Source organism: Sapajus apella, unplaced genomic scaffold, assembly GCF_009761245.1.
Source record: "Sapajus apella isolate SASKATOON/1434 unplaced genomic scaffold, GSC_monkey_1.0 scaffold66, whole genome shotgun sequence".
NCBI lineage: Eukaryota > Metazoa > Chordata > Mammalia > Primates > Cebidae > Sapajus > Sapajus apella.
In genome coordinates, this window is record NW_022437006.1 from 11,827,802 (window position 1) to 11,853,000 (window position 25,199).

A 25,199-nucleotide genomic window follows, 5' to 3' on the forward strand; every position below is an offset into this window, starting at 1 on the left:
TCTCCTATTATCTCTGTTTTTACAGATGAGAAAACGGAGGCTTTCACAGGTTAGCAACATGCTCACCGTCATGTATTCATAGCTCTTAGGCAATAGAACATGAATCCAGGTCTCTATATTCAAAGTCTGTGTCGACCCAGCGTGCTGGGCCTTCTCTCCAATCTGATGGCAGAGGCTGCCCAAGAATGACCCGGGACCATCTGCTCCACTTCCTTTAAGGATGAATTAATTTCCAATTGCTCTATGCAGGCCAGACCTATCTCTCCTTAGAGACTGCACAAGCAAGTGAGCATTAAAGGGAGGTGGGAGGCCAATTTCCACCCAATATTAGGAAGAACACAGCTATTATTCCAGCGATGAAGTGAGCTGCCTGGGAGAGTCTGAGCCCTCTGTGGCGGCGAGGCCAGCAGGCCAGGGCTTGCAGAGACCACTGGTGCCTGTAGGAGGCACGTGCTGGGCTTAGCAAAAGAAAGCCCAACATTTTATACTCCTTAAGTCTTCCCCAGCCCATACCTCGGTTTCCCCATCTGTACAGTGGTTGGAGCAAGACTAGGTGAAGGCTGAGGTCTTGTCCAGCTCTAACTTTCTAGAATTCTGGAATTCCCAGAGGCAGGACTCTAGGCCCCAGGGACTGGCTGAGAGAACAGAGACACAGCTGTTTGGCCAGCCCGGTAGAACAGTGGAGCTTATTGAGCTCCTGGTTCCCTGAAACAGGACCAGCCGAAAGGCACACGCAGAGAAGATAAATTCATCTGTGGGTCTGGTGAGAGTTACTGAAAAAAATGCAGTGCTTGAGGACTGTCCAAGGAGAGCTGATTTCACCTCAGCCTGTGATGCTGCCCCCAAACAGCGAGAACAGTACACTGGGCCTCATCCCACCATGGCCAAAGGGGAAACAGTGATCTTGCAGATGACGTCCTCATCGACAGCACAGTGACCAACAGCTCTACATGGTGGGGGCTCCTTAAAACAGTTCCCCTTCCCTTGCAGGCCTGGTCAGGTGGTGTTTGTAAAGCAAAGGGAATCCTTTTAAAATTTGCCTTGAATTAAACTGTTGTTGTTTATGTGACCAAGAAGTGTTTATTTCAGCAACAGAAAGACCTCCTTAAGTTTTGAGCCCAGAATTAGAGTGAGGAGGCCTGAGGTCTACCCCGTGGATATCTTTGGGTTGGACTGGAGACTGGGAGGTGAACAAGATGCTGTTGCAAGGTTTCTAGCGGTCGTTATGGGATGTTCCTTCCACTCTTTGTACTAATGACGATTAATGTTGATGCAGTGACTATTTTAATGTGTTTAGACACCTGCAATCCCATTTGGCCTTCACCACAATGTGCTAAGTAACTGGCTAATATTATGTAGGTAGTAGATAGTTCGGTAGATAAGATTATGCCCATCTTAGGAGAAAATGGAGGATCAGAGAGGGTAATTCTAAGGGCCCTCAGTTAGCCAATGATGGCTCTGAGGCTTGGACCTAGCCTCTTGGCCCCAGATTCTGTGCTCTTCTTCATAGCACTCTGCCATCCCTCCACCCCTGCTCCCAGTGGAGCTGACTCCACCCTCCAGAACCTTTGGGCTAGGATCCTTCCTGCATACTCTGTTTCCTTCTAGATGCCAGTCTGGGGATGAAGAAGACTGGAATTAAGTTCAAGGGAATCCATCAAGTATCCCACTGGCATATTTTCCCATCTTCCTCACTCTTTCTGATAGCACAGAGGCTGGAAGGGGGCAATCGGAGGGATTACAGGAAGAAGACGGAGAAACAGTGTTAGCAAGTGGTTGGGAAAATTCTGAGTCCTTTAGTCAATAATAATTAATTAACATTAATAACTTCAAATTAATAAACATTTGCAAACCTCTTTTAAGTAATATAAACAGCTAATAAGCCTTTCATTCCCAGCCTCTGAAAGAAGTAAAATGTTTGGGGAGCAGCCGGCTTACAGGCCTTCCTGCTTCTTCCTAACACAGTCCCCCCTGCCTACCCCTTCTCCCTAGCAGTCCTGTCCCTTGTCCCTGAGCCACCCATCCTTTTAGAAATTCTGTGGAGTGATGAGGGCTGGCTGTTTCCTAGCTGACAGTGGGAGGGAGTGGAGACCCCTGTATGCTTGTGGAACAGCCCAAGGTCCCTGAGGATCCAGGGGTGGAGAGCTCCTGGTGGAAGCTGGAACAGTGAACAAAGAGGCTTTTGAGCTAGGCCTCAGCGAAAGCTCTGGAGAGCCAGTGCCTTCAGCCAGCCTCCCAGCTGCCCTCATACCCTCAAGGACTGGCTCAGGTAGACTTCTGGCTCTGGCTTCTTCTCCCCAAAGAGATCCCTCATGCAGCTTTGTGAACCAAATGCTGCATTACAGTGCCCAATGCATCTGAAATGTCACCAGAGATGGGGTCATCTCCCCAGTGTCCTCTTATTCCTTCTTTTAAGAGACTTTGAACTCAGACAGATCTTTTCTCAGTGCTAGCATCTTCTACTTGTTGGTTGAGCGATCCCGAGCAACTGACAATCTCCCTGAGCCTCAGTTTCCTCATATGTGAAATGGGAATAATGGTATTACGTACTTTACTGGTTTGTTACACAATGCCTGGCACATAGTAAGCACTCAGTAGACACAGTATCATGGTTATTATTCCTGCTATTCACCCATCCTCCATTCCATCTTGCCCATGGCTCCTGCTAGACTGGACCCCATCCAACAAATGGGTCCATCAGATGAGAAAGCATCAGTCTGACCCTGAGCTGAGCTCTTCCTGGATGTGATAGGGGCCTGTGGTTCCACAACCTAAGGGCATAGGATTGGGGGTCATGTGGGGGAACTAACTTCAGGCACTAGGCGCAGGGTGACGTTGACACTGACCTTAGATGACTGAGTGGACTCTAATGGGCATGTCCGCATGACTTACAAAGAAACTGACTCATACAGAGTCTTGGAATGTTCAAGTTCACTGGTTCTCAGGTTTTGAGGGGGTTCAAGGGACCCATGAGAAGCTGGCTAAACTCATGAAACCTCTTTCCAGCAAAATGTAAATTCTACATGTTTTGTGTATCATTTCAGTGGGTTATCTGTGACCCTCAGGTTTACCCCGCCTCAAGCTCTTCTCTCATCTCACAGTTCAGGGATTGAAGTTCAGAGGGGTTAAATAATTTGCCTGAGGTCCCACAGCTTGCTAGTGGTATGGCTGTGGCTTACATCTAGGTTTTAACAGTCCTCTCTCCCTCCACTGGAAAGTGGCATCACCATGCTGTTCATTGGCTGAGATTGTGTTCACTCCCCTGCCCAGGCACTGGAAGGTTAGCAAGTGCCACCAAGGTGGACTGCCTGGAGTTCTGAGGAGGTTGTTCAAGGGTTAATTTAGGTGGGTCCTGGGTTGGGTAAAAGAGACCAAAAAAAAGAGCCCAAGCCAAGAGCCACCCTGTACATGGTGGTAAAGGGTTAAAGAGCTGAGTGTAGCCGTGTGTGTGCTGAAGAGCAAGGCTGCATGTGCAAGGGCGCACGTCCCTCACTCACACATGCTGGTGGTACAGGACCGGCACTGCAGGCCAGCCCGGGAGAGAGGTGCCGTGCACTCCTGGTATGAATGGGCCTCTGTCTGCAAAGCTGTGTGAGCCTCTGTGTGTGCAGGTCCCATTAACTCACCCTCAGCCACATGTGGAAAGGGGAGGAGAGGCCTGGGGAAGCCCAAACCACTCAGAGTTCTTCTGGTTTTAGGCTGAAGTAGAAGACATAGAAGAAAGAAATTACACAGACCCAAACTCAGAATAGCACATGCACATGTACACACATGCTCCCCACCCCGCTGGTGTCTGGTCATACCCTTCTCTTCTCAACCCTATTGTCAACCTGTTACCCAGCTGGGCATTTTTGGGGGGAAGAATCTTCAGCTAATTCCTAAATCAGATTCTAGAAAGCTGACTTTATTTGCTTTGTGGCTGTCTCAGCTTTGTCCTGTGCCTGAGTCTGGGAGTGGCGGCTCATTCCCTGACTCACCTGCAGTTCCCGATACGTGGGCTCATCTCTCTATCCAGCCAACAGGCATCACTCGCACCACTGTGCCTGTGATGGACAGGCTTGGCTCACGTTCTGTCCTGGGCCTCATGTTCCCACTCCCCCTTCCAGTGCTCTCTGGGACTGGGCCTCTATTGCCTTTGGCTGTGGTTTGTTTAATGGAGTGACTCCCATCTGGAGCAACCCACAGCTCAGGACACAGGGAGATGGTTGTCCAGGCTTGCTATTTTTTCACTAGAGGAGCCAAACCACAGTGATGGGCTCAGTGGCCTGGCAGCACCTTCCTCATTCCTCCTATCACTAGCCTGACCTCTATTCCCCTGGCTGGCCCTGACTACCAGTGGCCTCTGGTGCAGGAATTCCAGTTACCCTTTGAGAGACTTCCTGGGTTGGAGTCTGGTCCCCTACACGAGGAGAGAGGGGAGGTCTGAAGTAGCCAAGGTTGAGAGAGAGAACTTGGGGACCAAAGGATAGGCCCATAGACCAGCAACCATACTACATTCCTCCCTCTATCCCCAGTGCCTGGCATAGAAGAGCTCCTAGAATAGTGAGTAAGCAGTTGAATGGATAGAAGGATGAATGGATAGATGGGTAAATAAACAAATGAAGACTCAGATTCATGTAAACATTATGTTAAAAATCTAACTTGATTTCCTAGCCCCAATACAGGAAAGAAGGAAGAAGAGGCCTAGTTTCAGAAGGTACAACCATGCTATCTTTGAGTCTAAGGGAAATCTCTCAGTTCAGGCCCCTTACGGTGTGTTTGAGACTCCTTGGAGGTCCAGGATTTGGTAAAACTGCCTTTTCCTCCATTCTCATGTCTGCTTCTCAGGCCTCGTCTTGCAGAGGCTGTTTTGCCCACTAGAAGAGGCTTTAGAGCTGCTCAGAGCAGCAATGAGTTTGGGTGGAGGTGGGTACGGCTCAGGCTGCCAGGTACCATGGAACTGAGACCTGGGGCAGGATATTTTAGTCTGGGGCTAGAGCAAAGTGTTATGTGCCTGGGCCAAGAGATGCAGAAAGTTTTCAGCTCCATAGTAGGCATTCATTAAGTATTTATTTACTGAATGAATGAATGAATGAAATAGTTCTATGTTCTCTTCTCTCTCACTGTTACGACAAACTCCTCTTCTTGGGGTAGGATTTTCAAAAGCTCTAGACAACTAAGGGCCTTCTTCTGAGGGTAGAATGAATCAGGATCAGTAGCCCTGCTGAAAGAGAAAGAGACAGTGTGTACACCTCCTCTCCACCCCATTACCCATGGTCCTCACCCCCACCCTCGCCCTCATTCCTCATCTTTACCACCAGTTACCATGGTGTAAATATGGAAGCGGGGGCTACCAGGAGGAAGCAACATAGAGCCACTGTGTGTGTGCATGACTAAGTGAGTAAAGGGATGTGAGATGGTCTTAACCTCTGCAGAAAGGCCTCCTCACATTATCGGCTGGGGTGAAGAATGGTACATGGAACTGACGGGTGTGGGAGGTGGAGGATGGTCATCTGGTGAGGAGCGGAATGGCTGATTAGAGATAGGCATCTCCACACCACCAAGGCCAGAGTTGTGGGACTTGGAGACTCCATTCAGGAGTCCTATAGTTCCCTTTCCCAGCCAGACCCGAAGGACCCTCTCTGGTGCCGAGATCTTCAGGGAAATGCTCAGAGCTCCTCAGGACATCTTCATGCTGGTGTTTGGTCACTATTCTCTGCTGCAATTTTCCTTGAGAGAGCCCAAGTGGGTGCATTCCTTCTTAGATCTAGAAACCCAGGGTTTTAAGGCCCAAAGAGGCTAGCCTCTCTTTCCGTGAGAGTTGAGTCCATTTTCTGAGCAGACACAGGAGAGCTGTTGGCTCAGGGCAGGCAAGGAAAGGCTTCATGAGCCAAGGGAAAACAATTAGGAGTAATTACCATCAAGAGAGGCCTCCAGTGAGGGGTGAGGGTGGGAAAGGCCATCTGTTGAAGAGTAAGATGAAAGTGGCAGAGTGATTTTGGGGATGAAACAGGAGAGAGGGCGGGAGGAAGGGTTGAGCCAGAGTGTGTGCTGTCTTCCTTCTCCAGTAACAGGGCAGCACCCCTCCCCCTCAGCCTCTAGCTGAACCAACTTCCGCCTCTACAGGGCACAGGGGCTCAGTGTATGGGGGTGGGAAGTAGAGGAGAGGGGGGGCACAAGGCTCTGCATTCCTGACATTCTCAAACCAGTAGGAATGGCAGAGGAAACTCCAGGCTGGAGAGACAGAGTGGGAGACACAGACTGAGGCAAAAAGATAAAATGGAGTACTAGAAATGTTTCCAAATTCCTACAAGTATAGGTCCCCAGGCCATCCCACAGAAGGCCACCGCCTGGCACACTGGATTCCTGAGGCCCTCCGTGGGGACAGGCTGAACCCACTTGGCATCTCCCTACCTCACCACCTTCAGTTCCTAGGCTTCCCCTTTCTGGATGCAGACGATAGACCTTGAGGGAGAAGAGTTTTGCTAATGTGCGCAGCCAAGAGCAGAGGATGAAAGTTAGGAGGCAAAAAAGCAAAAGGACAGACGGAAAAGGGTTGTCATGGGAGAGGTGAGAATTTCTTCTTATCGCTGGCTGGAGAAGCCAAGAGAAAATAAATCCAGTGGCGGAGGGGCCCTCTCATTTCCCTTGACCTCCAAACTACAGTGAAAAGACAAGTAAGGACCTCAATCCTGCTCACGAGAGAAAAGCAGGTTCTCTTCTTTGGTTTCACTTTGGTCGAGTACCCCTGGAGTCGTCAGGCATTTTTCCTGTTGAGACGAATTGTACGGCCATGTGGAAGCAGCAGATTCTAGCACTTTTAAGGGCTTTGGAATCATATGCTCCCTGTTTCTGTCACTGACAATCTGTGAGACTCTGAGTAAATTATTCAGTCCCTACGCTCCTCATTTTCTCATCTGAGAAATGGGGATAATAATGTACCTACATCATAGATTTGTGAAGATTAAATTAAATAATACATATAAAGTATTTGGCATGTAAGTCTCAGGCCAAGGTCTCAAAAAATGTTTATATTATCATTAACACTATTTGAAGACAACTCTAACTGCCAAATGGATCATGAACTTGAAGCCAGAGACTTCAAGGTAGGAAGTATGATAAACTAGACACAAAGACATGAGAACTTGGAATAGGGCAGAGGCTACCGTAATGGAAGTGAAGCACAGCTCAAAGATGCTAAATAACAGAAATTCATTCATCCCTTCAACTATTCTCTCCTTCAACTATTGTAGGCACCTGGAATACAAAATGAACAGAACAGATATTTTAGTGAGAGATGGATAAAACAAATCATTGGATACAAGTTGGGCATCCCAAATCTGAAATGCTTGAAAATACACTGATATGTGACACTCAAAGGAAATGCTCATTGGAGCATTTTAGGTTTCAGATTTGGAATGCTCAACTGGTAAGTATAATGCAAATATTCCAAAATCTGAGACACTTCTGGTCCCAAGCATTTCAGATAAGGGATAGTCAACCTGTAACATAGTCAGATGCTGGTAAGTACTGCGGGGAATAACTGAGGATAAGAAAGCTACAGGGTGTGAGAACTGGGGTAAAGGGTGACATTTCACCAGAGCCCTGAGGAAGCAGTGAGTAGAATGGCCCTGAGGTAAAAGCAAGCTTGGTTTCTTAGACAAACACTGAAGAGGCCAGTGTGGCTGAGGCAGAGTGGGCAGGGGAGTGTCAGGCGATGCTGCTGGAGAAGTGGTAGGTTGACTCTTACAGGCAGAGATGATTGGCTGGTGATGGCATGATGGAAAAATAAGGGACAGGAAGGTAAGGAAGTAAAATATTTTGTCTGGGGTTCAAGGAACAGGCACCCTACCCCCTTCCCTTTGTAACTTTCTACAGAGCCCAAGACCAGACCGGGTACCCAAGGAGTGGTTGGGGATAGAGGCTGACTCTGACTCACGGTTAGTCCAGGTCTCCATTCTGAGGGACAGTCTATTCCCTGCCTGGTGATACATGATGTAGACCCAGGCATTTGTCAGCTATCTTTAACCACATTCAGGGATCGGAAGAACGAACGTGGCTTGACGATTTCCCTATTCACTCCATATTCAATTGGCTTAAAAATCTTAACCATGACTAAAAGAAAACCTTACAATTTGAGAACATCCTAGGGACCAGAAGAGGGTCTTCTAACCCAACATAGAGAAAACTGGCCCCCCAAAATAGTTTTGAGAAGTTGGTGCTTTCTTACATTTTACTGTCATGAGTGTAAGTTTTACAGGTAGGAAAATGGCAAGTACTTCTTTGAAGTTATACTGTGAGAATAAAGGGGTGCAGGAGAGGAGCAAGAACACAAGGCCACAGTTAGCAGGGTGGGTTGGAAGTCCTGACTGGTGTGTTTGGCCTCAGAGGAAGGTTCTCTGGCAGCCTCCACAGACAGATTTGGTTTTTAAAAGTGCCAACGAGCCACGAATTTGCATGTTATTTGCGTTCCAGGCTTCACTTCCAGGTACATGAGAAGAAATAAATGAATGAACTGTATTCAGACTCCTGGGTAAGGGGTGGACTCAGAAATCCAGACCACACCAAGGATCCAATCACTGGTCCAGCTTGATCAGGAGACACAGACACAGACAGAGACAGAGCAAACAGTCACAGAGACAGGAAGACAGTGTTAGAGAGACAAACACCATCAAATCCTTTTTACCAGGGAGTTTCCAGTCAAAGCAAGAAAGCAAGATCTACAGTTTATTTTAAATAAGTCAACTTTTTAAAAATTAACAAGAATCACATATTGATAGGCAGAAAAAGGCAACATCATCCCTGACTTATCTCCACCTTTGCCCCTCCATCCTCTACTTCTAGCTCTGTATGGAACCACATGCCTATGAGTCTGCCTTCTTGGTAAGGTGTATTGCTTGGTGTTTGCTTAGCCTCCCAAATTAGTTAACTATAAAGTCTACAGACTCTAATAGAGACTCTAAGATCCCGAGGACAAGGTCAGCAGGCTATAAAACCCTGAGGACAAGGTGGCTTTTATTTCCACAGTCAAACCGTCTTTTCACTCTACCCTTCAGGGTCCCCAAACCCAGTGCTTAAACACATGCTTGTAAAACACCTAGCCTAAGGGGCTTCCTAGAAGATACCCAGAGTCTCAGTCTATGAGGGATGCACAATATCACCGGAAATAAAAAGGATAGCGAAAACTGTATTTAACAGAAAGCTGTGTAGTTAGAGAAAAATACTTCCACAAGGCCCCTGGGATGGAGACTGAGAACCGCCACCTAGCCCCAAGAGCATGCTAAATGCTGAGGAAGGTATTTTTGTTAAGGGCTGGGTGGGGCATTAAGTTTGAGGCCAGAGACGAATGATTTGGGAGCACAAAGGAGGTTTCAGGCTGCCATGGGCAGTCCTCCTTCTTCCACAATATTTTTTCTTTTTAAATTTTTTTTGCGTTGCCCAGGCTGGTCTCAAACTCTTGGGCTCAAGTGCCTCCTGCCTCAGCCTCCCAATGTACTGGGATTACAGGTGTGAGTCACTGTGCCTGAACCACAACGTTGTCTTTCTAAATAAATGTTGAATAGTTACCTCTACCTCATCATTGGCAGGCCAGAAAGAAACAGCTTTTATTCCTGGTTTGAAAAAAGCACCGTATCATTCACCTGCCCTTGATGGCTACACGTCTCAGTCCATTCCTGACACAAAAGGTGAATTACAATACAAATATCATGTGGACTTATATATTTTCTGATTATAAGGGCTGCAGATGTCCAGATGAGAGATTTTAAGATCATGTGATCAGGGAAAGCATCAAAGAGATGGGATTTGCATACAATTACTCAGTAGGTATTTGTAGAAGGAATAAATTCAATGAGGGGTCTCCAGTGGACTGGATTTTGGGCTTCTTGAGTACCACTCTCCCACTCTTTCCTTTCCTCGCACTTGTGTTCTGCAAAGAGTAAGGCAATCTCCAGAAGTAAAGGAATTGATGACTACTCCTTAGGTTAGAATGGAGAAAAGTCTGCAGCTAAGTTCTTAACTCTAAAACCAAGCCAGTGTTAAAACCAAGCCAGTTTTAAGCCCGTGGCCTTAAACATTTAACTTTGAATCTCTGCCTTGATTCTCTTCCCAGCAGCATTATGGCCCTTCATACTATTCCAGAATCTTAAGAGTTTGGTAAGAACCCTGGACACCTGGTCCAACCATTCACATAATTGGAATTATCCCTACCGTCTCCCTGGCAGGCCAAAGAGACAGCCCACAATAACATTTTAAGGTCCTTCCCCAGCTCAAAGCCTCCTAGCCACTCTTTTCTCTCACAAAGGATATATGTATAAGATCTTTATTTTAATGGGTGAACAGCATGACCTTCTGTCCCATGTTTCCTTCTCCACCTCCAAAGCTGGGAATGGCAGTGTGTGTTCTTAGAAGACAGATGTTAGGAGTCAGTAAAACAAGGCCCTAGACTATAATAAAGGATGCTGCTATGAGCCTTGTCCCTTCACATTTTTTGGAATTCCAAGCTATGGATGCATTGCTCCTGGGCAGGGAAATAGGTAACCTTCTGAGGAGTTCAGCACATGGCCTGCTTGAGTCAATGATAGGGCCCAATAGCCTAACACCTATTTTCCTGACTCTCTTGGGTATGTAAACTCCCAGGGTGGAAAGCATCATATTCCACCGCATGTTGGTCCATCCAAATGGACCAAACAAAAAGACAAACCCCAGATGTCAGTCCTCTCTCTTATTCCGGCAAGACATATTTAAGAGCTGGAGGGATGGCACAAGACCAGAAGTTGAAACATTAAAAACATTGGGACTCTTAAATGAACGCTTCCCCATTTACCCACTAGAGCTCTTAAGGGCCATGTAAAACCAGGGGGGTAATGCACAGGCTAGGAGAGGGGGTTGGTGACCAGGTTCTCTCTGTTTCTACCTCAGGATCACTAAAACTTGGGGCTAACATTGCTGGGGGCAGTGGGTAGATGCTGGCATGATTATGGTGGCTAAAGAATAGAGAAATTGATTCCACATAGAAGTATGAAGCGTCTCATATAGAGGAGTCAATTGACATAAATTCCCCAGGCTGGATGAGGGGAAAGTACTCTTACATTCAACCCTAAATAGGCCTCCTGGGAACAATGGTGGGACCCAGGTTGTCAAATGGGATATAACTAGCCTCTGTGCCTCAGACCATGTGCTTCTCAAATGGGTAAGAAAGGTCTATCTGATATTCTCTGTTCAGGGTCCCAGAGTGATTCTTGGGACTGTGGTTTCTGTTGACAAGGTCTCTATAGCTAGCATCTAGCGCTTATCGTCCCTCAAATATTTGTTTTTTAGGGAAGGCAGGTGAATATGAGCACTGAACACAGAAGAAAGGGGAAGACAGGAAAAAAGAAAATAGGCTTATTTAGTTTAAAGCAAATTACATAAGATTTAGTGACATGCCTTTGGGCCACAAGATTTAGAAATAGCTTTTTTCCCTTGGTCATCAAAGCCTACCCCTAAACAAAGGGGAAAGTATCCAGATACCACTCCTGCTCTTGTTGGCTAGCTCAGGAAAGAATGGTCCACTATAAGTCCGTATTTGGTTCCCTCTGAGCCACCTGGGCCACAGCCTGTCTCAGCTTAGCCCACTCATACCAGGTCCGGGGTGGTAGGACAGTCTCAAGGTCACTAACTTCTACTTTGTGCAAAACTGTATTAGTCAGAAAGGGGGCCCAAATTCAGACAGGCTCAACAATTCCTTATATATTTTTCAAAGTGCTTTTGTTGCATGTTTCATTTTCTGCTATACATGGCAATAAATATTTGCTGCTTTGGTCTGTACAAAAAGTCTGTGAGGAAGGTAAGACAGATGTTATCTAAATGGACAAACAATAAATACAGAGAACAATCTTGTTCTGAGTCCCCCAGACAACAGTGAAAGAATCTGAAAAAGGTCTTTTGATTCATAGTCCAAATCTACACCATATTGCTACCTTTCAAGTTGTTGCTTACATACAGTAAATACCAAGAACCAGACAATATTCCAGGAGTCCTGCAATGAGCCTGCATGCCACAGCTTTCTAAAAGAGCGTGTGAAGGTCCCCAGCAACCCATATAGAGAAAGCTATTTATTTCCTACAGAAACTCAAAGAAAAAGAAAGAAAAAGAGAAAGGGAAAGTGAGAGAGAGAGAGTGAGTGAAAACAAACACACAAAAGGTGGTCTTTCCCCAAAATGCAGGCAGTTGAAGGTAGGACATCTAGTTGCTGGAGTGGAAACAGTAACATTCAGTTAACAATGGACTATTTCAAAAAAAATAGTTTTCTTTTCAAATTGTTACTTGTGGTAAAACATAGAAAAATGTACTAAACGAGCTTGTATAAAACAGCAAAATTTTCAAATAAGCCCAGGAAAAAGCACAATGCTGGAAAGAATGGGGTACAAGGGGAGGGGAGAAAAGATTTCATACAAAACTACCTATTACAATACAGAAAAAAGTATAAAATGTTCCTACTTTGGAACTTAAGTACAAAATGACACTGGCATTGGATCACTTCACTATCTAAGCCTGAGGAGCTCTCAGAGGGTGGGGAGAGATGCTAGAAAGAACAAAAGGAATCGAAGTCTTTAAATCTCAAGTTGATCAGTCCAAACTCCACCCGCTTTTTCTTAGCTGAAAATATTACCTCCCTCTGTAACCTCTACCCATATGGCAAAGTTCATCCAGGCCTCAAAATATTCCATTAGGTAGTCCACAAACACCCTACACATAGGGGTTGGGATCTCTGTGTGCTGCAAATTGGAAAATGGAAATAAATCTACAGGCTAAATGGTGAACACATTCAGTCTTTTTTTTAAAAAAAAGCATATCCCTGTGAAATTTTATACATATATATATGTGTGTATGTATATATATATGTATATATATGAAATTCTCTGTGGTTAGAAACATATTTAAACTAGCTAGCCACAGACCAAATGACCTGCATTCATCCAACGCTGGAATTTTATGCTAAAGACTAAGGACCTTCTTCTTCTTGGTCAGATGTAGGCAACAGTAAAAGTGGTGCTTTGTTGTGCCACTGAAACCGCTCCCTGGGTGGGTCTTCCCCATATCATGTGTTGGTAGCACATGCAAACCCCTGCTTTTAAGGAAAGGACTGCTTGGAACTTTGGGACCTGTCCAGAGCTCATGTCCTGTGCCTCTGGATAGGATGAAGCTACAGATGATAAAACAGCTATGTATAGAAGCTGATGGATTTTGTGTAGGGACATATAAATAGGAAAGGTCCTGGAGGAGTGGACTTATGCATGTGCCCCAAAGTCCAGTTTACAGTCACATTCCTGACTATACATCTTGAAAACTGTGTGTATGTGGTGTGTGTGTGTGTGTGTGTGTGTGTGTGTGTGTGTCCATGTGTCCATGTATATGCTGGTGGTTTTTATCCCTATCTTTTGCCCATGTCCTTTCCTACTTCTTAGTAAGGCCTAACAACAAGAGTTTATATGAAACCAAGATTCTTTCCAAGCTTTTCTCAGTCCCATAATTAGGGATTGAGTGAGGCTGGAGCCCTTTGAAAACAAGATGGCAGAACTGAAGAAGTGAAAAGCAGTCTCTCTCTTCAGCTTAGGGATGTCCCTCACCCCTTTCACAGCACCGAAGTTTCTTTGCAAAAATAGTATCTGAGATACAAAAGGAAAGGCAGATGTGCTTGTGAATGCATCTCGCCAGGGCCTGGTCCAGGATCAAGGGTGTTACAAGAACAGAGGGCTGGGAGCAGCTGTTTCCAAGGTCTCTGGCTGTAGACAACAAAGAGCTGGTCCCCCACATGGTCAAGGTCTGCTAACTGAGACAGTCTTCACAAGAGTTTTCGGTGGAGGATCTCCCAGACCATCCGCTTCCGGAAGTATGGCATGTGTTGCTGTAGAGACACAGAGACACCCTTAATTATCATTGCTTTTGTCTAGACCTAATACTCCTTTCCCCATACTTCTTTCTTTCTCGAGGTTTTCAACAAGCAGTCTCAGTTGTGCTTGTGGTCTTTCAAATTATTCACTCTTGGTTACATATGGTTTTTTTCTTTCCATTGCTTTTTCTACTGTAATTTCTATTGCTATTTTCCATTGCTATAGCCTTAGAAGTTACACTGGCCATTTTCAGGAGTCCCCAGGGTATGCGCAAATGTCTCTAAAAATTTTGAGAATGGTGTCTAATAAGTCCTCTATGTTGAACTTTTAAGAGGATATGAGCCTAGGCATAAAAATAAAAAATTCACTTTTTAGGAGAAGAATTTAGGGAACTTCAAGAGTCAGCTCGGGCTGGTCTAGACAAAGGGCTACGGTAGAAAAACCTGATAAAACCATTGAATTAAACAGAAGACTTAAGTGGAGAACATATCAGAATAAAGCATCATCTCTAGTCTCAATCCACTTTGGTCTCTGAGGGACCATGTGGACAGAAATGACCAATCACTTACTAAGAGAAGACTAACAAACTTCATCAAGTGAGGGGTCAGGGAAGAGGGCAGCATAACAAATTACATTAGGAGATTGAGTTGTGTCCTATTTCCAAACCTGACTACTAACTAAATGCAAGGAAACTAAAGAAATTTGCTCTGGTCCCAGTTTTCTCTAGAAGACAGGCAGGCAGAGAAGGTTCTGCTCTTGACCAGTTATTTACTACAATAAGTGAGGTGAGGAAACTAGGATATGGCCTATCACTAACTTTCTTTCATGGTGTGGCTCAGGCAGTAACCATCAGTGTTATGAATCATAGGCGAAGCATAGTAAAGGCAAGGGCAGAGGCCCCTAAAGAGAACAGCTGGAGTGACAAACATCTACTGGGCATCTTGGAGACAAGGTAATCCTAGAGCTCCCTACTGAAGGCTCAGATCACCTGTGTGAAGTTGATTGGTCTGTCTTTGGTAATACAGTCAGCATATTTGCAGGCAAACATCCCACAGTCACTTCCATTCATCTGTTGTGGAATTTCCTGGAAGACCAACAACAACAAAATTATATCTTTCCAAGTTTCTTTCCTTCTTAGATTAAAAATAAGAACCAAAGGATATAACTTGTACAGGTTTCTCCAAGTTATAAACAGATGACCCTGGTACTCCAGTCAGGACAACAGAGACTCAAAGAAACAAAATATAACATTCTAGTCAGGTCTGTGTACTTCATATTAATCACACAGGAGAATATCTCAGACTTCCCAGGCATCTAAGGGTATAAAAACTACTCCCTACCCCAGAGGCCAAATAATCAGCAAACATTCCCCACAGTAGTAAAAAGCTTAGTAAAATATCTGGGCATTTAGAAAACTTAGTTCTACATAAGAAACACACCACAGTTTTTCTACACATAGCTTAATCTATCCTCCCCCAGAAACCAACCAACCAAGCTGAAGTCAAGCTAGACACTAAGACAGGTGGTCCCTGGGAATTAAGCAATAAAATCCTATCCTCCCCAAATACCCTACCTCTTAGGATTTTTATTTCATAAAGATGAAAGGTACCTGGCTTTTCTTGCTGAATAGCTGCCAGCCATTGGTGTCAAACTCTTTCCTTTTCTTGTCAATGCTTTCTTGCTTTAGGTATTGCCTAAAGGTATCAGGAGAGAATGAGATAAGCAGTGGAGAACACTGATGACAGCTGCTACCCTAAGAATGGGGCTGACAATCCCTAGGAACAACTTTGTTTCATCTGCTCCTCTGAGGAAAAGAGTATATAATGCTGGGCAGGGAATCCCTGGACTGCTAAGTTTTCTCCAGAGCTGAGCTTGCCTCTTATAATGCCCACTTTGTCAGCTCAAAAGGAACATGGCCTCTGCCTCTAATAGTCAAGCTCCTTCTACCTATCATTCCTTCTGAGGAAAAAAATTTTTTTATTCTTTTCCTTGGTTTATATGGTCCTTTAGAACTCAATCTAATGGACGAAAAATGTTTCTGGTACTATCGAGTGTTTATTTACTATTGCTAGGCTTGATTCTTCCATGTAAAAATTAAATCCAAATCAACAATGTACTGAGTGCACACCTTCAATACAGCACTCTTTTTAAGTGCAAACTGTTCACCATCGTGGAATCTACTTCCTCCTGGCCATCAGAGTGGTACGGTGAGGAATAGGTGTTTTGGAAAATGAAACAGGTGGGGCATAAAGAGATTTGCATTCTGGTTTCCATCTGAGCCACTAACTAATAGGACCTGGGCAAATCAAAGGCACCTCTGCGGGCCTTGGTCTCTTCATCTGAAAAATTAAGAGGTTGGATTAAATGATTTCTAAGTAGCATCTGTATCTTTATAACTAGTCTATATTTTAGTGCTTTAGGACAGTAATTACTCCCATTAGGAGTAATACTATCCTAATAATACTGGTATTATTATATCATTTTAAAACTATACTTACTTAGATATAAAATATGCATTTTTACTTAATATAAAGATTTTATTAATCACTCCATTGAAGGTATCAAACAACTGAATTCAATTACCGGGAAAAACACCACATATACACCGATACCAAACTCTTCTGTCCTCAACTCCCTACTTACAAGAGGATTCTGCAGGCTTCATTGTTTATCCCACCCATAGAGTCGTAATAGGTAATATTCTTCTTTCTAAAGTCCACAACCTGAGAATAAGAAAAAAAAATTGTGTGTTTATGAAGTGAAGAAAATTGGTTTCTCAGCTTTTCCTTTCCCTGGCCTTTGGAACCTTTTGCCAAATTTCCTACAAAATCATGACAAGTTTGACTGATACTTTGCATTATATTATGCTTGATCTGCAGAGAAAAAAAATGAGGGGTTATGCACATAAAACTATGATGGCACTGATCAACAGGTGGCCTTGTTATTGCTGTGAAACCTTTTTCTAATGTTCATTCTGTCCCTCTGCAAGGTGGGCAACAGTGAAGAAACAACACGCTCTTTAGGGAATGTAAGCTGAGTATTTCAAGATCATTTCCACACAGTTTCAGAAGGATGGTGAAAAGATTCTGGGTTTTATTTCTTTATTGATAATTTCCTTTTGGCTGTATGCTTTTCGAATATAATCGAAAACAGACTGTGAAATAACTTTTATAGTTTCATTAACACATTAAGATAATGCTCACAGAGTCATTAAAATATTAAATTACCAAGTATGCAAGGCAAGTCACGATTAGGCTGAAAATAACAGTCACAGAATCTGAGTGGCAGCATCATTAATAAGTCACTTTTTTCCCATGCTTTCCTTTAAGGATGCTTAGACAACCTATAACTCTCTTTTAAATATTTCCAGAAAAGGAAATTCCACAGCTTTCTTCAAAATCTATATTCTAATCTTGATAGGAAGTTCATTGATCTATCTGACTTTAGTCAACCTACTACTAAATAATCTTTCTGTCAATAATCAAGGGAACAAGTAGAACTACTACTCACTACCCTCTGTGTGTTCTATAATCATATAGCTTTCAAATTTTATAAAAAATGAAAGGGTACTCACAGCTAGACACCAGTGTACTCCCAGGTGAATGGGCACCAAAAGAATGTCAACAGAAAATACATCTACTTTCTTTGTCCAACGTTTCACTGCCTGATAACCAGCCGTTTTTAATTTAGTGAAGAAAAAGGTATTAAATGCATGCACACTTGGCAAGCCTTTCTCTTTACTTCGCTCCATCAGCATATTCATGTAGAAATTGATGATCTGCGGGAAGAAAATATACCTATTAGAATATATGCTCAAGCCTTTCAAAATAGTTGCAGTTGCTGTATTGAATAGCATATATAATTGTTTCCTAATCAACTAAATTAAGTCTTCAGTATCCAGCAGACTCATTTCTTGAAATCAAATTCTGACTAGAAGGAGGAAGGCTGATATGCTACAAACAGTGAAAAGAGAAAAAGCTGACATATATATTATAGGGTTGGGGGTACAAATGGGCAGATGCTGGCGCAGCCTGTAGAACACTGAAGGTTAGGTCAAAAGACTGCAGAAAGACAGGGGTGTTAGGTGAGGCTTACAGAAAAGTAAAGGAAGGAGTACAAGCAGTTTAATAAGGCACATTAGCAGTTATCTTAATCTACTGGAACTGTGTGAGCAATTTAAGTAGATACTGAGCTCAGTTAGAGCCTAGTGTTAGTCAAGTTAAGATCAAGAGTTCAAACCATATATGAGGGCCACATAGTTTTGCACAAAGAGAAAACTCTGCTCCATGGTTAAAGACTGCCTTTGCAACTTAATAAGCCACCCTGCAGAGGCATACTCTTTTGGTCTCAAGTAGAACTAAGTGACAGGAGAAGCCATAAACTGTCCTGGAAAAATACCTGTAAACTGATAGTAGCTCAGCAACGTCACCTTTATATAGAGGCACACATGGAAGTATAAAAACCTACCTTATATGAGACCTAAAAGTCAGGTTACAAACATGAAAAGTTCTACCCCAGAATCTCTATGGTTAGCTTTCTCATCTTTGTTAATTCCACTTATGCCTTCAACATCAAGTGTGAATAAAAGAAATTATAATGCCTGAGTGGGGAGATGTGTGATTCTGTTAATGAAACAACATCTTCTCTAATAGTGACTACGTTGTGTATGGTTCCATTAGGTCCAGGACTCCTTGGTGCTAAAACTTGAAAGTTATTGTGCCGGAAGTTACTGCATACTTACTTTATGTGGCCAGCTGAGGTCAGGCCAGCATCTGTCAACTGCAAGGAATGAATGGGCTAACTGATCCAGGCTTGGAAATATGACTAAGAAAACAGGCACATTTTTCAGAATGCTTTTTGGGGAATGGGAAAATGCCCCTGGTCTTTGACAAATATTTACACACAAGGATGCCAGAACAGTGAGCTACTGCCCAACGGTAAGCAACTACATACTGGGTAGGCAGCAGGGAACGCTGCCAGGAACACACTAGAGCATGGTCTAGACCAGAGAAAGGGCCTATAGATGAGGATGCCTAGGCAGCTGCAGGGAAACCACACTCGCCATGAGGCAGGGCTCTGAGGTAGGGGAAGGCTAGGACTGAAGAAAGACACTGTTTTCTCTGCAGCTCTCATGGCTGAGCAATAGGCCCAGCTGGCCCAAACAACTCAAGTTGTGGCTTATTCTCTGCCTAGTGTGATGCCTAATAGATAACTGGAGCTCAGTTTTATAGATAATGATAATCAAGACACAATTAGAATCAGGTATTTCGCAACTATAAGTTTTCAGTCTAACTCTGCCCCTCAGGATTATGGTGCTAAAAGATGCCTCTAGGTTTCTGAAGGCAACCATGAATGCAGCAGGATCTTCCCAGCATGTACAGATTTCTAATGAGGAAAAATCAGCAAGAAGGAATTCACTGATTCTTCTGGCCTTCTACCCATCTTATAATGTTGGCCATGTTATAGGGTAAACCCTTCACTCCAATGCATAAGCAGATGACCTGCCAGTCACTGTAAGCCAAACCTTCCATAGGGACAGGTAGCTCATATATTATAATAAGAAATAAGGACTAAAGGGGGAAGTGAAAGGAATCAGGTAGAGAGATATGGACAGCGAAGTACATGACAGCCATGGAGACTCATCTCCCCCAGGTGCCTATCAGAGATGTATTACCTCTAGAATCATAAGCCTGAAGTTAAACAAACAAAAAAAAGAATGACAAAACAAGTGTCATGCTATATATCACTATTCTATTTTTCAAGAGGAAAGAGTTCCAGAAACCAAGGAAGCTTAGCTGGACTTACACAGCCTGAGTTTTGCTTGTTTGTTCACCTTGAAAAAGGGTTCATTAGAAAGCTAAAGACCAACATAGCTGAACAAGAACAGAGAACCCCAGTAATCAGACGCCATGGTATCTGTTCCCTTTGAGAATTCCTATTCCATTGCTGCACCAAACCAAAGTTTCTCCACTGAGAGGGAAATGGCCCCCTCTAAAGTCTACTAGTTAATTAGCTCTAAGGAGTGATCTAGGTTCTTTTTCTCTTCTCCTATATCCCAGTAGGAGGGAGTTTGGCGACCTCAATGCTCCCCATATTAGCTGAGAATGTAAATCTGACATTCGAGGCAGAATTTAGATTCAAGTCTTTCTCCTCAATTTTTTAGCTATTACTCCATCCAAATGATGAAAATTGCCATAGTTCAGCCAAGACACAATCATACCAAAAAATAAGCTAAGAGTTAGAGAACAAAAAAGTCCTACATGTCATCTCACCGAGGAGGGCTGAAGATGAAGGAAAAAGAAATGAGAGAAGGGATCACAGTGTTCAAGATGAAAGAGGAGCAGTAGTGATAGTCACAGCATTTGCTTGCATTTTGTGAAGACAACAGTCCCCCACGCCAAGTTGGCAACAGCCCTTTCCTCAAACAAGACTCTCTTAGCTCCAGCAGATCCTAAATTCCCTTTGAATTAAGGAGCTAAAAGTAGATCAGCCCTGTGCTTGCTGTTTGTCTTGCCAATATACCACAATCTGAGGACTACTGTCAACGTTAGTCCACCTGTCACCCTTTCTGGAGCCCACGCTTGCCTCTGTTTGCTCACTGTGGCTCCTGGTGCTTAAGGATCTGCCCCTCCTGCTGCCTTCGCAGCCTTGGCCATAAGCGTCTACTTGTCTATGCAGTCCTGTTTAGGGATGGGTGGGTTGTTTATGGTGTCTTGTTCCTTTGAGATTTTATTTGAGGAGCTGCCAGGCTGAAGCTGAAAAAAGCTTTTCTTTTTTTTTTTTTTTAAAGACACAGCTTCACCATGTTGGCCAGGATGATCTCGATCTTCTGACCTTGTGATCCACCCGCCTCGGCCTCCCAAAGTGCTGGAATTACAGGTATGAGCCACTGCACCAGGCAAAAAAAGCTTTTCTTTAAGAGAAAAGCCCACAATGTTTTCAAATTAAAGATTCAATCCTTTTCCTGTATGTTACCACAATGACATAAATAACCAATGCTATTTGTATCTTCCTTCTTCCCCAGTAAACCAGCCAAACTATTGTTTTCTCATGCTTTTAGAAATAAAACATTTCCATTAACAGTAAAGTCTTGATTTTTAGCCATTCTTATGTTTATACTTTGGACCTTCTAAATAGCTTGAGAAAAAATGTTCTACAAGGCCTGGGCGTAACAATACTTCTGAGCAGAGATCAAGTCAACTTTTGGGGGGACGAAAGTCATTTTTCCAATTTCACCCCTCTAGATTTTCACCTTGACCTCCGCATTCTGATTTTTAAATTAAATTTACCCTTGTCAACTGCAAAGCCTGAAAGACTAACTGAACAGTAGCATTTGAATAGTATGGTTCAGGTCATTCACTCATAGGATCTAACCTAGTAGTACTAAAGAAACCAAGAAGGCAGGCTTCCCTCACTGTGAACATGCATACAGAATTTTTCTCACATGCCAATTCAATCAACAAATTATTAGACTTATAGCTAAACTTTTAGAGAAAGATGGGCAAGCAACATGTTTATGGAGTCATTTATGGAGAATAACTACTATCTCCATGTGACCCTGCATAAATCCCTGGCTTATCAGGGCTAGTTCTATTAAGAAACACTTCAAAGAGATAAACAATGATACGGAAGCCAGTGAGTCATGTTAGAAAACTTTAGTTCTGATCATTTTATTACACACATAAGTGTACAGCACATGGTGGATTCATCATATTCACTTAACTAATTTATTTCATTTTGCCTCATGTTTTTCCTTCTTATGCAATCAGCTTTTATACTCTAAGGAAAACCTATTCCTAAGGCTAGGTTTGTCTAGTTGAACTTAATGTTTTGCAAGCTGTTTCCTCTCTTTACTGAGCATCACTCAGATTTAACTACTCCTTGGAAACAATTATCAAACTGTGACCACTACCAATTCCCCCCATTCCCATCAAAGAAATATAGTTGGAAAGTTAGAATGCTAGACAAAGCTGGGTGTGGGCTCTTGCCTGTAATCCTAGCACTTTGGGAGTCTGTGGTGGGAGGATCACTTGAGGCCAGGAATTCGAGATCAGCCTGGGCAACATAGTGAGACTCTGTCACTTAAAAAAAAAAAAAAAAAAAAAAAAAAAAAAAATGCTAGACATGGTGGCACATTCCTATAGTCCCAGCTCCTTGGGAGGCTGAGGCAGGAGGATCACTTTAGCCCAGGAGTTTGAGGCTATTGCGAGCTATGATCATACCACTGTACGGGGTTACAGAGTGAGACCCTACCTCAGGGAAAAAAAAAAGTTCATCAAAATGCATGTGCTCTGATTCCAGATTCTGATTCTGCAATAAAAATCAGGTGACTTTGGTACTTTCCCTATAAAGTTTCACTTCGCATTTTATACTACCAATCAAGTAAGAATATGCTCTCTATACACCCGACTATTGTGATGCTGAATAGCTGAAAGACATCTTTCTTTTCAGAGACAAAGCTTACCAAATAGGTAATTAGTCTGCCTGGTTAGCTGTGGCTTCAGTGCAGTTACAGTCTGCTATGCAGATTCTATCTTAATTCCTACTTCACCATCCTCCTGTCCCGCATATTTTCTATGAGTTTGCTTCTCATGGGCCTTTCACTAGTTGGTGAAGTTAGAAATACCGTATTCCAATAGCCCTATGCTTTTCCATTTGGAAACAACTGGTAGTAACTAATATGGGTTTGTAGAGTAGAACCATCCCCCCAAAAAAAGACTTGTCAGCTTGCTATTTTTCCAATACATCCACGTAAATTAGCAGCAAGGAATGAAAGAGAAAATAGGGTCTTAGAGGGAAAATAATAGACAGACAGGAAATGCTCCAATTATCCTGCTTCTCCAAGTAGGATAGTGCATAGAGGGCTGAGTAGAGGAAAAAGTGTTTCTGGTGGAACAAGTAGATGGATCCTATGCATCCAGAGGAAAACATCTGGGTGCATAGGATCCATCTATTTGTTCCAGTCTTCTATATCCTTACTGATTTTCTACTTATTCCATCCATTATTCAGAGGCAGTGAAACCTCCAACAGTAATTGTAGATTTGTCTATTTCTCCTTTCAGTTCTATCAGATTGTGCTTCACATATTTTGAAGTTCTGTTATTAGGTGTGTACATATTTAGGTTGTTAAGCCTTCCTGATGAAATGATCCCTTTATCATTAAGAAATGTCTCAAGGCCAGGTGCAGTGGCTCACGCCTGTAATCCTAGCACTTTGGGAGGCCGAGGCAGGCAGATTATGAGGTCAGGAGATAGAGACCATCCTGGTCAACATGGTGAAACCCCATCTCTATTAAAATTACAAAAAAATTAGCTGGGCGTGGTGGCACACCCCTGTAGTCCCAGCTACTCAGGAGGCTGAGGCAAGAGAATTGCTTGAACCCAGGAGGAGGAGGTTGCAGTGAGCCGAGATTGCGCCACTGCAATACAGCCTGGGCGACAGTGTGAGACTGTCTCAAAAAAAAAAAAAAAAAAAAAATGTCTCTATATTGGTACTGGTACCAAAACAGAGATATAGACCAATGGAACAGGACAGAGGCCTTGGAAGTAATGCCACACATCTACAACCATCTGATCTTTGACAAACCTGACTAAAACAAGCAACGGGGAAAGGATTCCCTGTTTAATAAATGGTGTTGGGAAAACTGGCTAGCCATGGGCAGAAAGCTGAAACTGGACCCTTTCCTTACACCTTATACAAAAATTAACTCCAGATGGATTAAAGATTTAAAAATAAGACCTAACACCATAAAAACCCTAGAAGGAAACCTAGGCAATACCATTCAGGACATACGCATATAGGCAAGGACTTCATGATTAAAACACCAAAAGCAATGGCAACAAAAGCCAAAATAGACAAACGGTATCTAATTAAACTTAAGAGCTTCTGCACAGCAAAAGAAACAATCATTAGAGTGAACCAGCAACCAACAGAATGGAAAAAAAATTTTGCAATCTACCCATCTGACAAAGGGCTAATACCCATAATCTACAAAGAATGTAAACAAATTTACAAGAAAAAAACACCACCACCAAAAAGTGGGCGAAGGATATGAACATTTTTCAAAAGAAGACATTTATGCGGCCAACAAACATATGAAAAAATGCTCATCATCACTGGCCATTAGAGAAATGCAAATCAAAACCACATTGAGATGCCATCTCATGCCATTTAGAATGGCGATCATTAAAAAATCTGGAGACTGGCCGGGCGCGGTGGCTCAAGCCTGTAATCCCAGCACTTTGGGAGGCCGAGGCGGGTGGATCACGAGGTCAAGAGATCGAGACCATCCTGGTCAACATGGTGAAACCCCATCTCAACTAAAAAAATACAAAAAATTAGCTGGGCATGGTGGCACGTGCCTGTAATCCCAGCTACTAAGGAGGCTGAGGCAGGAGAAATGCCTGAACCCGGGAGGCGGAGGTTGCGGTGAGCCGAGATCGCGCCATTGCACTCCAGCCTGGGTAACAAGAGCAAAACTCCGTCTCAAAAAAAAAAAAAAAAAAAAAATCTGGAGACAACAGATGCTGGAGAGGATGTGGAGAAATAGGAACGCTTTTACCCTGTTGGTGGGAGTGTAAATTAGTTCAACCATTGTGGAAGACAGTGTGGCGATTCCTCAAGGATCTAGAAATAAAAATACCACTTGAACTAGCTATCCCATTACTGGGTATATACCCAAAGGATTATAAATCATCCTATTATAAAGACATGTGTACACGTATGTTCACTGTAGCACTGTTTACAATAGCAAAGAATTGAAACCAACCCAAATGCCCATCAATGATAGACTGGATAAAGAAAACGTGGCACATATACACCATGGAGTACTATGCAGCCATAAAAAAGGATGAGTTCAGGTCCTTTGCAGGGACATGAATGAAGCTGGAAACCATCATTCTCAGCAAACTGACTCTAGAACAGAAAATCAAACGCTGCATGTTCTCAATCTTAAGTGGGTGTTGAACAAAGAGAACACATGGACACAGGGAGGGGAACATCATACACTGGGGCCTATTGGGGGGTGGGGGGAGCTAGGGGAGGGATAGCAGGGGGTGGGGGGATTGGGGAGGGATATTTAGGAGAAATAGCTAATATAGGTGATAGCACAATGGATACAGCAAACCACTATGGCACGTGTATACCCATGTAACAATCCTGCACAACCTGCACATGTACTCCAGAACTTAAAGTATAATTTTAAAAAGTCTCTATTACTGATAATATTCCCTGTTCTGAAATCTACTTTGTATCATATTAATAAGTCACTTTTCCTTTTGATTCATGTTTACAGGGTGTATTTTTTCTGTCCTTTAACTTTTTTTTTTTTTTTTTTTTTTTTTTTTT

The 25,199-nt window shown here is 43.3% G+C and overlaps 1 protein-coding gene across 3 annotated transcripts in view; it reads right to left on the bottom strand.

Annotated features, from left to right (window-relative positions):
- Positions 1-11,683: 11,683 nt before the first annotated feature.
- SENP1 (SUMO specific peptidase 1) overlaps positions 11,684-25,199 on the bottom strand; it is a 67,076-nt gene continuing 53,560 nt past the window's right edge. For 2 of the 3 annotated variants that reach the window (XM_032248445.1, XM_032248444.1), the window contains 5 exons: positions 17,428-17,631; positions 16,497-16,576; positions 15,463-15,547; positions 14,842-14,937; positions 11,684-13,867 (listed from right to left, as the gene is read on the bottom strand). In XM_032248445.1, coding sequence (XP_032104336.1) covers positions 13,805-13,867; positions 14,842-14,937; positions 15,463-15,547; positions 16,497-16,576; positions 17,428-17,631 — 528 coding nt within the window. In that variant the 3' untranslated portion in view covers positions 11,684-13,804. The remainder of the gene's footprint in view (positions 13,868-14,841; positions 14,938-15,462; positions 15,548-16,496; positions 16,577-17,427; positions 17,632-25,199) is intronic. The other variant, XM_032248443.1, reaches the window with a different exon arrangement.